Here is a 13,070-nt window from a genome sequence, read left to right as displayed (position 1 = left end):
GAGACTGATTAAGTGCTGTCTGGGGAGAGCAGATAAGAGATTAGCGGAGACACTCCCCCCTTTCCTCGAGGGGCACAGTGGGAGGAAACGATGGGGTTTAGGTTAGAAATGGGGAAGGAGGTAATTACAAAGCGCCTGGCTGGAAGTTGGTGCCGGGCCAGGCTTTGGAGATACGTGGAAAATCACCTGTCTCCCTTCCCTCCTCCCTGGGTCGTTTTGCCATGGGGGTTCCAGCAGCAGGACTGGTTTGCACCAGGTGCTCCCAACGGCATGGGGTGGCCCTCTGGGCTGTTAGCCTGTCCACAGCTGCTGGCAGGACTGCTTTTGCTGGAGGAAACACATTTGTCTTAAACCAAAACATTTTTTTCTGAACCTTATCTGAGGACATATCCCACCCCCCACTTTGTGAGACTTTGAGTTTAGGAATAGAACAGTGCCCCTGGGAGTGGGCTGCAGGGTATGGGTTGAGTCTGCCTTCCTCATTAATGGGAAAATGAATTCAGCTAGACGAGATACAAGTGAGCCGTGCTCCGAGCATGCCTTGCCTGTGCCCCACTATTTTCTATGATTTATACTGTGCACGTAGAAACGGTGTACAGTGGGAATGTACATTAGTAAGGGTGGCAGGATTATATGCAGAATGGCTTTAAAGAACTCTAGTAGATTTATAGACGAATTGATTTAAATATTGCTAACCAGGATTAATAGTCCCCAGAGTGAGGCATTTGAGATGGAGGGAAGAAAAAAAATCCCAAAAGTGATTACATCACTCTCCCCCCTCAAGCAGTATTAAGCCCATCTTCAGACTCCTCATGCTATCAATCAGTGAGAAATAGTTTGCAAACATCACTCCCTCTACTCTGCATTCTGATATATGGCCTTTCTTTTTGGAAGATAGAACTTACCTTGACTAGTCTTGTAACATTAAATTTGTGCTAATAATACATCTTCATTATTAAGATTTTTCATTGTTATTCCTTAAGGTCTAGTTTTAACTTTACTGTGTGTGGTAGAAGGAGATTTTTCTTTTAATTGTGCTTTCTTATGTGGTACATTTGTAACAGTGTTTAAGTTCTGAGTTGTCAGTACATTCTGTAGGAGTGAAATATCTGAGTTCTTGATCCCTTCTGCTTTTAATATATACAAGAGGTATTTAAGGACTGTAAAATATACCTTAACTATACCATTTTGATGCATTTGTAAGATATTTAAACCAAGGCATGATCAGACTCTCCATAAACCCAGATGCAGTGAGGGGAAAAAAAAAAAAAAAAAAAAGCTCCGTGCTGCAGCGTATCAGCTTTTGTCAACCTGCCAACAGCGGAGCGTACCATGCTCAAGGAGTAATAAAAAAGGAATTAGAAAACTCACTGGTGGTGGTGAAGAGTCAAATTAAACACCTTTTGGAAACGACGAGCATGCATGCGTTGCCGGTCTAGTAAATGTAGGTTCTCAGTGAGGTTGGGATTGTGCTAGGGCTGGATGTGGAAGAGAAATGATGAAGCAGGAGTGGTCTGGTGACATTTTTCTGACTTGATTGGCTGGGGTGTGTGATGTAATAGGTTACAGTGCAGCCCCTTATAGGTTTTAAAATGAATTCCAAGACACCATTACAAAGAAAGCCGGACTCTTTTCTTATAACTGAGCTCAGCCAAGGAAACTCTCGCACAAATGTACAACACTGTTTGGAATATGGAAGACCTGGATTTAGAATATGCTAAGACAGATAGAAATTGTGGCACAGACTTGATGTTTTATATAGAAATGGATCCACCAGGTAATACTGCAGTATTCTTTTAGAAAGCTAGTTTATTTTGTGGCTTTTTTTTTTTTTTGACAACTACTGTAACTGGTCCTCTTTAGATTTCTGTTTATTAACTTGTAATTTAATAAAAATTAGCTTGATCATAGCTTGGACATGAAATTGTTTGCCTGTGGAAGCAAGCAGAGCAGGCTGTATGTGCTGAATGCTTTCTCTTACTTGAACAGACAGGAATTGAATTCCAGTTTTTCACTGGTGTCTTTTGTTAATCGAGGTCCTTTGCTGTTTGGGTGATAGTGTTGTGTATCGTTCATACTGTTCCTTTAATTAAAAGGATGCGTCCTTTGTGCTGCTTTTCTCTTTTGACAGTGGATTAGGACAGGGTGGTACTTTGCAGTGATAACACTTGGTACTTTTAGAAAGCATGTAAAACCTGGCAGTGATTACAACTCAGTCCTAGCTGACCTGAAACTATTCTAAATCAAACGCTGAGACTTTGCCTGCTCTTCTGTGAAGTTACTGTAATGAGAAAAGGAGTTGGCTTCCCCTTATTTATTTAGTGCTAGCCTTTAAAAAATATTGATAGACTTGAAATTTTTGCGTGAAATACTAATGGTCCTTTAAAACTTGTAAACTTGTGACTTAGAATTCAGCTACAAACGCTAGCCTTATTTTGCTTCCTAAATTGTATTCCAATATTAGCCCTGCTCCCAATTAAGAAATTCAGAAACACTGCAGTGTTTTTTTATTTGTCACCAATTGATACATGAATAGTGATTTGACACTGAGGAAGAGGGGTAGGATTTTTCCTCCGTCTTGGCATATAGAGCACAATTTATCCAAAAGATTATTAATGTGAATACTGAAGAGATTGAGGTCACAGATGAGTTTCTTAAAGTGGCTTTTGGCAGAACAGTGCCTGAAATACTAAGATTAGAGAAACCCAGTTCCTCCTCTTAAAACATATTGCTGTAGATGAGTTTTATTACAGCTACAGCATTTGTGGAGGACAGAAACCAAATTTGTCTTTTATAATTAAATAAGAGGAGGAAATTAAAGCCAACCCATGTGATTCCTCCTGCTCATATGTTCACGGTTTCCTATTTTAGATGGATTCGATCAGGCCTGAAACTTTAATATAACTAGAGCCTGGAAGTAGAAAAAGCCGGGACTCTGGATTCAATCTGAAATTCATTCACATGGCCAGCCCGGTTTATTTGCTCATCTGTAAGCTGTTCCCTCTTTTCTACTTTCTGACCCATACCCTGAAAGATGTCTTTATTTTAACAAATGACCCTGTTTCATAGAATTGGGAACTATTGCCGTATTTCACAGTTTTCTAAAGAAGCTTAAAGTAGGTCTAAGTATTCAAGTGTACTTGGGATTGCAAACAAACAACTTTTTCTTTCTCCTTCATCTGCAGCATTGCCTCCTAAACCACCAAAACCCACTACTGTAGCCAACAACGGTATGAATAACAATATGTCCTTACAAGATGCTGAATGGTACTGGGGAGATATCTCAAGGTAAGGCGACAAGCACTCTGAATTTTCACCGGAGAGAGAGTTCTAGTTTTAGAGAAAGAAACACACCGGCGCACTAAGTTCCATTTTTAGGATATCCTCCAACATAAGCATGAAGCATAGTTGGTTGTCTTCCAAAGAAGACCAAAGAAGTCCCTGAGCGCTGGGGGACTGTGGGTCCTGGATGCCACGGGAAATTAAATACTCAACACGTTTCATTATGGACAGAAATGTCAGGAAAGCACAGGGCGAAGTGGCACTGCCTAAGGGCAGGGTCCAAAGTCACTTTCCGCTAGGGAAAGCTGTCCGGAGTTCGTGTTATTATCTGACACCTACTTGACAAAGGCATCTTTTATTCGTCGCTTTTTTTGAAGGGGGAGTAAGGAGTCCCTTTGGGGATCATGTCTTTTTGTGCTCGTCGTTTGTCAGTGTGTTTGGTTAAAAAAACAAATTAAAACTTTGTACCACAGATATACCAGTACCGAAAGTGGGTATGTTGTGTTGTTTTGTTTTTTAGCTTCCAGTTTGTAATGAGATGAAATTCCTAACATTTCTATATAAATAATACATGCAGTGTGGAAGGGGAGGGGGAGGTATAGAGGAACTCTACCTTGTGCTCAGTTTTGCTGTGATATTAAGGCTATTTTAAAAATGAAAACAGTCACTAAATCCTCAAAGTGAGCTTTGTGTGTCCTTTTCATTTCAGGGAAGAAGTGAATGAGAAACTTCGAGACACAGCTGACGGGACCTTTTTGGTACGAGACGCATCTACCAAAATGCATGGTGACTATACTCTTACACTAAGGTGAGTCAGGGAACGTAGCAAAGATTGAGGTGTGGAAGCAGACATTAGGGAAGACTGTAATGCCCTTTATTGTATCTACAGGAAAGGAGGAAATAACAAATTAATCAAAATATTCCACCGAGATGGGAAATATGGCTTCTCTGACCCACTGACCTTCAACTCTGTGGTTGAACTAATAAACCACTACCGGAACGAGTCTCTAGCTCAGTATAACCCCAAACTGGACGTGAAATTACTTTATCCGGTATCCAAATACCAACAGGTAATCAAAACTGAAATATTCATGTTACGGTATTTAGACAAGATACTTTCAAATGTTTAGAGAACATGGTGAAGCAGATGAATTGCATGTAATGAGATTTGTTTGATAATGGCCAAAACACTGACTATAAATACCTCATCAGCTGAAGTTCTCGCTCTAATTCTTCCAGGATCAAGTTGTCAAAGAAGATAATATTGAAGCTGTAGGAAAAAAATTACATGAATATAATGCTCAATTTCAAGAAAAAAGTCGGGAATATGATAGATTATATGAAGATTATACCCGTACTTCCCAGGTGAGTTTTCTGTGAAAATCACATTAGAGTCTCAGAACACACTTAGTTACTAGAATCTAAGCTGTGTCCTTTCGGAAAAAGAAAGTAAAAAGTTGACCTTCTGCTGATCAGGTGGGAGGAAAAGGTCAATTATTTGTGAATCACTGTTTATTATTCATACGTCTCTGTAAGCTTTCCAATGAAGCTCTTATTTCAGAATAATAAGTACTCATAAGAGGTTGCTGTGAGTTTTAAGTGGATTTGACATAATTCCTGATTGAACATTTTCCCCTCTCCACAAACCTGTCTAACCTCCAAAATGGAGATTTAACTATTATATACCCTGTCATAAAAAAGGAGACGCTATTTACTGCAGTATTTTCCTAGAGGCTTAATCTATGCCATGATGTGTCTAGGACCACCAGAGGGAGTAGAAGGCAACGTGGATTCCTTAAATTGCTGATAGAGGGGAATGACTTTTAAAGTGATGAAAACTATAGGAAATTGTCAGAGACAGTCTTCTGTCATAGCTGTCATAGGCTGGGAAAATTCCCAAAGGAAGTGTGTGCTTCTGTGATACTATTTACTGGGTTTTATGAATTAGTGGCCTTACATGCTAAAGAGTAATAGCAGCAAATGTCCTGACAGCGTCTCATAGTAACACATTACCTATTCTATGGAAGGTATGACATTGGCTTATTAAACATTGTATTGTAGGAAATCCAAATGAAAAGAACAGCTATTGAAGCATTTAATGAAACCATAAAAATATTTGAAGAACAGTGCCAAAGCCAGGAACGGTACAGCAAAGAATACATAGAAAAATTTAAACGTGAAGGCAATGAGAAAGAAATACAAAGGTTGGTGAATCATGGGGGTTGTCCTTGTGCTAAAGATAACCAGAATCCTCTAGAAAGATGATCTCGCTTTCTGTACTTTGTAAAATTAAAAACAAAACAGACGACAGCCCGAGAAAGCACTCCTGACCTGAAGAAAAGCACTGGGAAACTGTCGTGATGCAGCAGGTAATGACCCATGCCTTTCTCTTGCCTCTAGGATTATGCATAATTATGAGAAGCTAAAGTCCCGAATCAGTGAAATTGTGGACAGCAGACGACGACTGGAGGAAGACTTGAAGAAGCAGGCGGCTGAGTACCGGGAGATTGACAAACGCATGAACAGCATAAAGCCGGACCTCATCCAGCTGAGAAAGACGAGAGACCAATACTTGATGTGAGTCCCTTCGGAAGCCGAACCCTGAAAGCCCACAGCCGATGGCTGCGCAGAGTAAGGACACGTGATTAACGCGTCTGCCTTTCCCGTTTCCCAGGTGGCTGACTCAGAAGGGCGTCCGGCAGAAGAAGCTCAATGAGTGGCTGGGCAATGAGAACACGGAGGAGTAAGTGCTTACCGCCGGTGGGGGCGGCAGCGCAGTTGCTCATGTTGGGGAACCGCAGGACTTGCTTGGGTTGTGGAAAAGTGAGCGGGTTTACCTCATTTGGAACATCCTCTGTCAACTACGTCTCCTTGTCCAGAAGGTTACAAAAGGGGGGTGCCAGTCTGACAGTGCCGTAAAATGACAGTGTCCATAACGAAGGCCCTGAACATCTGAAAAATCCCATGTGTTTCTGAAACAATCAGGACGAAAGAAAAAAAAAGCAAAACCCACCACCACACAGTTCTATTCAGTCTGTCTCCAAAGCTTAAATCTATGTTTTGTGTGAACCATTTGAAAACTGGCAGCGCCCCTAGCCACTACATTTCCTGACCTGACCTGCACAGACGGGATTGGTTGATACCTTCTCTCTCCCCGGGAACCTCCGGGTAGTTCTTGCCTGACGGGAGCGGGAGTTGAACTTCCCGGGGCTCTCGGTCGGGGAGGCCGCACCGAGGGCTAAGCCGGAGGAGAAGCGGCCGGCGCGGGAGGGGGCGGGCCTTCACGGAGACCCTTTCTCTCCGGCCTCTCTAGCCAATACTCGCTGGTGGAAGATGATGAGGATTTGCCGCACCACGACGAGAAGACCTGGAACGTGGGCAGCAGCAACCGCAACAAAGCGGAGAACCTACTCCGAGGGAAACGAGACGGCACCTTCCTGGTCCGGGAGAGCAGTAAACAGGGCTGCTACGCCTGCTCTGTCGTGTACGTAGCTCCAGCCGCTGTTGGTCCTGTCACCCGCTCTTGACGCGCTGCTTTTCCGTCCGTTCAGCCACCCGACCGTGGGGCAAGGATTGGAAAAGCTCCCATCCTGAAGAACCCCCAGTGCAATAGTGTAGAACAGGGACGAAGACAGGCTCTGTTTCAAGTCTAGGCAGAAGCCTAGAAACCTGCCTAATCCACCTACTCCTTAATCAGGAGTCGTTTCAGTCTTTGCAAGGGAACTAGCAACATTGCCTTTTTTTTTAACCTCCCAGGGCTAATAGCATTCGAGTAGGAGGTAATTCTCGTGAGAGCTCCACCCACAGGTCAGGTCCACAGCAGGAACAGGTCTTGAGGTCAGCGCACCCAAGAGAAGACATTTCCATCATAGAGCATATTTTCCTTTTATTTTCCATAGTATTCCCCCAGTGCTTAAGAAATAAGATTTGGATCACTGCTATCATTTCAGAAAAGTGAGTGTCCTCTAGGAAGGAAAGGTTCTAAAAACACGACATATTCGTGATCTCCCTCCATTTAAGCAGAGGAAGTAAGAACAACTTTGGGTTCAGGCCAAGAGAATAGGCGAATACAGGATACATGCAAAGTGAAAGGCCAGCGCGAAAGAAGCGTACGAATACTGGTCCTAGGATAGCCCTGGTCGTCACACCAGCCCCGCTCGTAATGGTTGGAAGCTCATGCATTTCCCGCACCCCAGCCCTTCTCTCAAAGCCACCGTGTTAAGTACATACCATTTTAGAGATGCACACACAGTGGCTCAGTGAGGCTGAGTTACCGGCCCACGTCGCTCGCCCAGTAAGTGACAGCCGCGAGGCGACAGCTCACCCGGGAGGCTTCCCCTCCTGGAGCACGGCCTGCAGAGCACGCTTTTCCGTGATGACGATCTGAGGAGCAACACCTCGCAGAGTCAACAATTGTCTAGGTAGGAGCAGCTCAAAAGGCGTATGTTCTCTCTCTCCTCTGCAGGGTGGACGGCGAAGTCAAGCATTGCGTCATCAACAAAACGGCCACCGGCTATGGCTTCGCCGAGCCCTATAACTTGTACAGCTCTCTGAAAGAACTGGTGCTACATTACCAACACACCTCCCTCGTGCAGCACAATGACTCGCTCAACGTCACACTAGCCTACCCGGTATATGCACAGCAGAGGCGATGAAGCACTTGTCCTCGGACCCTGCTCCTGACGTTCAACCACCCTGAGGCCTCTGGAAAGCACAGGGCTCCTCTCCAGCCTGACCTGTCATTGCGCTGCGGAAACGAAGCCATCTGCCTTCAGATGGGACTCGAGCTTCCGACAAAAGAGTAGAGGGGAAGACATGCAGCCTAGCACCGTGCGGTGACCCTGCGTTTCTAATCTGGAGCGCTTGTCCTTCCTTTTGTTTTTGGGGTTTTTTTTGGTTTTTGTTTTTGTTTTTTTGGTTTAATTTAAGCCACAGCAACACACAACACAAAGACAAAAAGAAATGCAAAAATCTCTGCGTGCAGGGACAAAGAGGCCTTTAACCATGGTGCTTGTTCATGCTTTCTGAAGCTTTACCAGCTCAAAGTGGGGACCTTGGAGACTAGAGGGTGGATGGGCTCCAGAGCCCCGGCCTGCGAATGCTCACGCCAGGCTGGCTGGGCCTGGGCCTTGCTGTGCACGGTGGACCCGGACACGCCGCACTGTGGATTATTTCCTTTTCTAACAAAAGAACGATATGTAGCAGAAAGGCACTTCGGCTCACAAGAGACATTTTGGGAGAACGTCAGCTCACGTACGTTCAGTCGTAGCGGAGTGCCAGAAAGTGTTTCGTTTAGACTTCAAAAAACAAACCACCCCACCGACGGGACAAACGGAGCTTGGAAAACAGGACTTTAAATGACATTCATTATATAAAATATGTACATAACAATGGATGACTAACTATCAAATAGATGTATTTGTATCAACACCAAATAGCTTCTGTTTTGTTCTGCTAAAGACTAAATTCACAGTGCTATGCAATTCTTAATTGTCCTCGTTATATCAGTTTTAAATGTACCTTCAGAATAAGCTGCCCCAGCCCGTTTCTGTTGCTTGAAAATACTGTCCCAGATTTTTTTGTGTTAATATTTGTCTGTGATTCTTTTCCTTTTTTTAAAAAAAAAAAAAAAAAGAAATGTACAGGATGCCAGTTAAAAAAGAAAAGCTTCAGAATTAAAACTATGAAATATTTTACAGTTTTTCTTGTACAGAGTACTTGGCTATTAGCCCAAGGTTAAAAGTTCATAACAGATTTTTTGGACTAAATGTTTTGTTGGGCAGTGCCTGATAAGCTTCAAAGCTGCTTTATTCAATAAAAAAAGAGAAAGATATATAAGTATGACAAAGTATCGCTGAGGAAACAATGTTGTTTCAAGACCCTTAAAATACGGTACTTGGTAATGTTTGTTTCATAAAGAATTGTGAACTTCTTGAATCTAGGGAGGGGGATGTAGCAAAGGGATGTACAGGGGGGACGGTGGGAGGGGTGGCGAGATGGTATGCACTTTCTCGTGATTATGGAGAAGTGAATAACTTACACTTCAGTGTTTTCCCACTTTGATCTGCTGGTCGTTACACATTAATGCCAAGCACAGACGTACCGGAACCCGAGCGCAGTGTGGCGGCAGGTCAGGTAATGTAGTTCGTAGGAAGGAAGCCAGCCTCCCGGGGCAGTGTGCACCTTGTTTGGAACACTGATTGCAAGGTATACTGGCTGCATTTAGAATGTGTGTCTCTTTAACATCAGATTACCCCTTACAGCCAATAAACATTCATTTCAGAAAAAGCATGACCTGAGAAAATATTTGTATCTGCACATTGTTGTTTTCCTACCTTCCCACTCAGTGGAGCCCACAAGGCAGACAGCCACGATCCGAGCTGCTAGTGCGCTGGGCTGCAGAGAGCTCATTACCGTCACGGCCCCGCAGGAGTCCTGACAGTCCTTCCAGTTCACCCAAGTGATCGTATGTGGTCCGCGTCACCATGGGGGAGAGGCAGGGGTCTTAGAGGGGCCTTTCCAACTTGGGGCAAAAAGGAGAGTCTCCCTAATGTACTCAAGCCAACTCCGTTCTGTGTGGTGGCAAGCGTCCGTGTGTCGGGAGCGATAAAGGATCAGTGTGACAGTCCCTATTCTGGTGGGTTCTAGGGGAATTCCACTCGCAACTGCAGTTTTCCTTTGATTCAGCCACGGCTTCATTTCAGATACTGTGGGGAGGGCTTTCTGTTTTGGTTTTTAATGTAGTTGCTTTTAAAAATTCTTTTGAAACAATCGGTCTAGCAGCTGACATCATCAACTGTAGAATGTACTGTTTTCTTCTTTACATGAGGCTACTCCTCTCAAGACAAGAGTCAGTCTTGCGGCCAGACTGTCAGCCTGAGACCTGACTGTCCTGACCGTCTCCCTCTCACCTCCACACGACTGGCTGCGATTGCCCTGCTTGCAGTCTGTAAGTGTCGGCCTGACCACTCTCCTTCACTTCCCACGCGGGTCCGCCACTTCCTTAGTCGTGGTTTAGAAACTAGCATTCTGGTGGGGTCTCTTTTGGTAGCACATACGTGGATGATGTTCAGTATGGTTTTCACCTAACATCTAAAATACAAGATCTAAGATGCAATGTCTCATTAAAAGATAGCTTTCGTTAACGTTTTCGGTTCACCACTCTCCCCAAATGGCATGGTCTTTAGGCACCTGCCTCATTTTTGCATCTCACAGACATAAATGCAGCAGGTTCCTCTCTGAGCAGTGAAGGCGGGATGCATCAGTCCCTGTTTATGCGGAGTTATCCTGGACCTATAAGGTCTCGCCTCTGCCAGATGCCTTTTTGATTGCATGTAGCATGCCCACCACATTCGTCCTACATGTTTGACCAGAAGGGCTCTTGGGGCTCGATCGGTCCTAATAAGACTGAGCGGCTCATGAGTACGAGTGGCTATAGCAGAGGCACTCCTGATAACCCACTTTCTGCACGCAGTGCTTTTCCCCCACCCACTGTAGCGTCCCAGAGAGAAACGCCAGAAGCTAAGCTAGCGGCAGCGAGGCTGTGAGGGGGCTGGACGGTGGGAGCACAGGGACCCGATGCTACCCACAAGAGGAAGATCCTAACCGTGTGAAAAGGCAGAGAGCATGTGTTTGCAACATCTGACAAGTTCATGGCCCTTGGTATATGTATATATGTATATGTGCATGGACTGTTTCCAGTACACCTTTCAGCCAAAACAGATCCAGTCATTGAGTTAAAATACCTAACAAGCACATGTCTAGTACAATTCTTGTATATGTGTATGGGTTGTTTTTTTTCCTTTGAAGTGGCTTTGTTTTGTCTTCTAAGGGTGAAAATTGTTTGCAAGTGAAGTGAGAAGTTCATAATTCTTTGGCTTTCTCTGCTTTGTAAAGTCCCTCCTTTTGGTGAGCTGGTCTGAATGACTCGCTTAACTTGGAAATCCTCATTTTCAGTGTGTCGAGTCAGAACGTGTTTATGTGAGCTGTCACTGTGGGGAACCAAGTGCTTTGTCATATAGCTGGTTATGAACTAGTAACGTGTTTTAGAGTCCTACTGATGTTCCTTAATGGGAGAAAAATTCTGCTGGTTTTAACACCTGTGCTTTTGCTATGCATGCTATCCAAGTAGTTGGAAAGCAGACCCTGAAATGTGAGTTCAGGGTCTTTTAAGAAAGGGGCAGTTTAAAGCACAATGCCTCACATGGGACAAAGTTCAAAAATGCCAAATTCTTATTTTTTACAAATCCAGTTGTATAAAATACTAGTAGTATGAGTAGCGAGGGAACGGAATTGGGTTCATTGGAAACACTATTCAACTTAACATTAAACTTGTCACCATGAGATAGCATTAGCTGCCCAGGATGCTGCTATTTAAAAAAAACAAAACGAAACAAAAAACTCATTTATATGTGTGTATTTTTTAAAGCTACAATCTGTTCAATGTTTTTACAAGTCTGTTTATATGACATTGTTAAAATAAAGTTGGTCTTTTGACGAGAGGGAGGATGTCATGGTCAGTTGTAATTTTGCCTTTACAAGGCAACTTGGGTTGGGGGGTGGGGGGAGCGCGCCTCCTTGACATTTTGTTCAAACTACAGATCCAGTGGAGCTATGTCTTGTTACGTTGCTTTGATGCATTGTATTAGGTCTTCAAACAGAATAAAGGTTGTTTTGAAACTTGTGGTTTGAAATTTCCATTATCATGTAAGAAATACTTCTAAACCTGCTCTTTCCCTCTTCTGGTTAACAAATGCTGCTGCTGTTCCCATAGTCCCACACCTACCTGTTTTCATCCTATCATCACATTATCTCATTTTTGTAAAGTGAGAAAGACACTAGTCGCAAGAATGACCGGTTAGTGTTGTTGGCAAAATTTCACTACATCCTTAATGACGAATACAAATATCTCTAGGTGATGTCATTGCAAAGCACGTTCTTGCTGTGTGGCCACTGTCCGTCAGTCCTTTCCCTTGCCCACCATCCATCCCCAAACCTTCAGAATTGTTCTTGACAAACTATGCTTTGTTGAGGCAGCTGTTTTTGTCTCTGTTCTATAGTTGGCATGTACTGAACACCCACAGTACAGGGACAGTATGAAGCAATGTTCAACATGGCAAAGTGTGACATGGGGTGTGACACGCGGCTTCGAGAGGGAGCTAAACTACACTCCAGATCGAGGGTTCTCATTGTAGCATCTAGTTAATGTGAAATAACTTTCCTCTTTGTTTTGATTGCTCAGCAAATCTACAGTGATGCTACTTTGCATGGATATGGCACTCATTTAACGTGGGGCACAGCCAGGGGCCCAGACAGGAAAGCATGGTCCAGCGACGGAAATGAGAAGGGCTCACAAACACAGTCCTGGCAGCAATGACTAACACACGGAGTGTGGCAATTACAAGTTCACTTCCAGCTCCCCCCGGCCCGGCCCCCTCAGTTCCGTATCACAGACAACTATATATATCCCCAGGGTCTTTTGCCCTCTGGCTTCTAGGTCCCGAGTCTTGCCATGGCACCAACGCTTTCCAGACAAACCTTCTCTCCAGGGTTTCAACGCTCTGCCGCTCAGTAGAAGCCTCTGGCTTCTGAGCTGTACCGTCAGTGCCTCCATTTTTAGTCTAACCCAAGAGGTGGTGGCAGCCTTCCGCTGTTGCTAATCCTCTGCATTCCCTCCCCAGCACCTGTTCGGTTTCTGAGCCCTTCCTTCACATAAGTAACCAATTCTCTGGATTTATTCAATCCCTTCTATAAGAACTACAGTTTTCCTTCCTGGCTGATCTCTGATT

General features: G+C 44.1%; 1 protein-coding gene across 5 annotated transcripts in view; it reads left to right on the top strand.

Moving 5' to 3' along the window:
- The window catches only part of PIK3R1 (phosphoinositide-3-kinase regulatory subunit 1), an 84,413-nt gene extending 72,448 nt beyond the window's left edge, over positions 1-11,965 (top strand). For 4 of the 5 annotated variants that reach the window (XM_087862102.1, XM_045809818.2, XM_087862101.1 and 1 more), the window contains 9 exons: positions 3,186-3,288; positions 3,992-4,090; positions 4,172-4,352; positions 4,522-4,647; positions 5,344-5,486; positions 5,683-5,859; positions 5,957-6,025; positions 6,596-6,766; positions 7,748-11,965. In XM_087862102.1, coding sequence (XP_087718228.1) covers positions 3,186-3,288; positions 3,992-4,090; positions 4,172-4,352; positions 4,522-4,647; positions 5,344-5,486; positions 5,683-5,859; positions 5,957-6,025; positions 6,596-6,766; positions 7,748-7,937 — 1,259 coding nt within the window. In that variant the 3' untranslated portion in view covers positions 7,938-11,965. Of the gene's footprint in view, positions 1-955; positions 1,778-3,185; positions 3,289-3,991; positions 4,091-4,171; positions 4,353-4,521; positions 4,648-5,343; positions 5,487-5,682; positions 5,860-5,956; positions 6,026-6,595; positions 6,767-7,747 lie in introns of those variants that run through there. The other variant, XM_045809821.2, reaches the window with a different exon arrangement.
- Positions 11,966-13,070: the final 1,105 nt, after the last annotated feature.

This window comes from Ursus americanus, chromosome 5 (assembly GCF_024610735.1).
Source record: "Ursus americanus isolate L20-20 chromosome 5, mUrsAme1.1.p, whole genome shotgun sequence".
Lineage (NCBI taxonomy): Eukaryota > Metazoa > Chordata > Mammalia > Carnivora > Ursidae > Ursus > Ursus americanus.
This window is presented reverse-complemented; position numbering and strand designations above follow the sequence as displayed.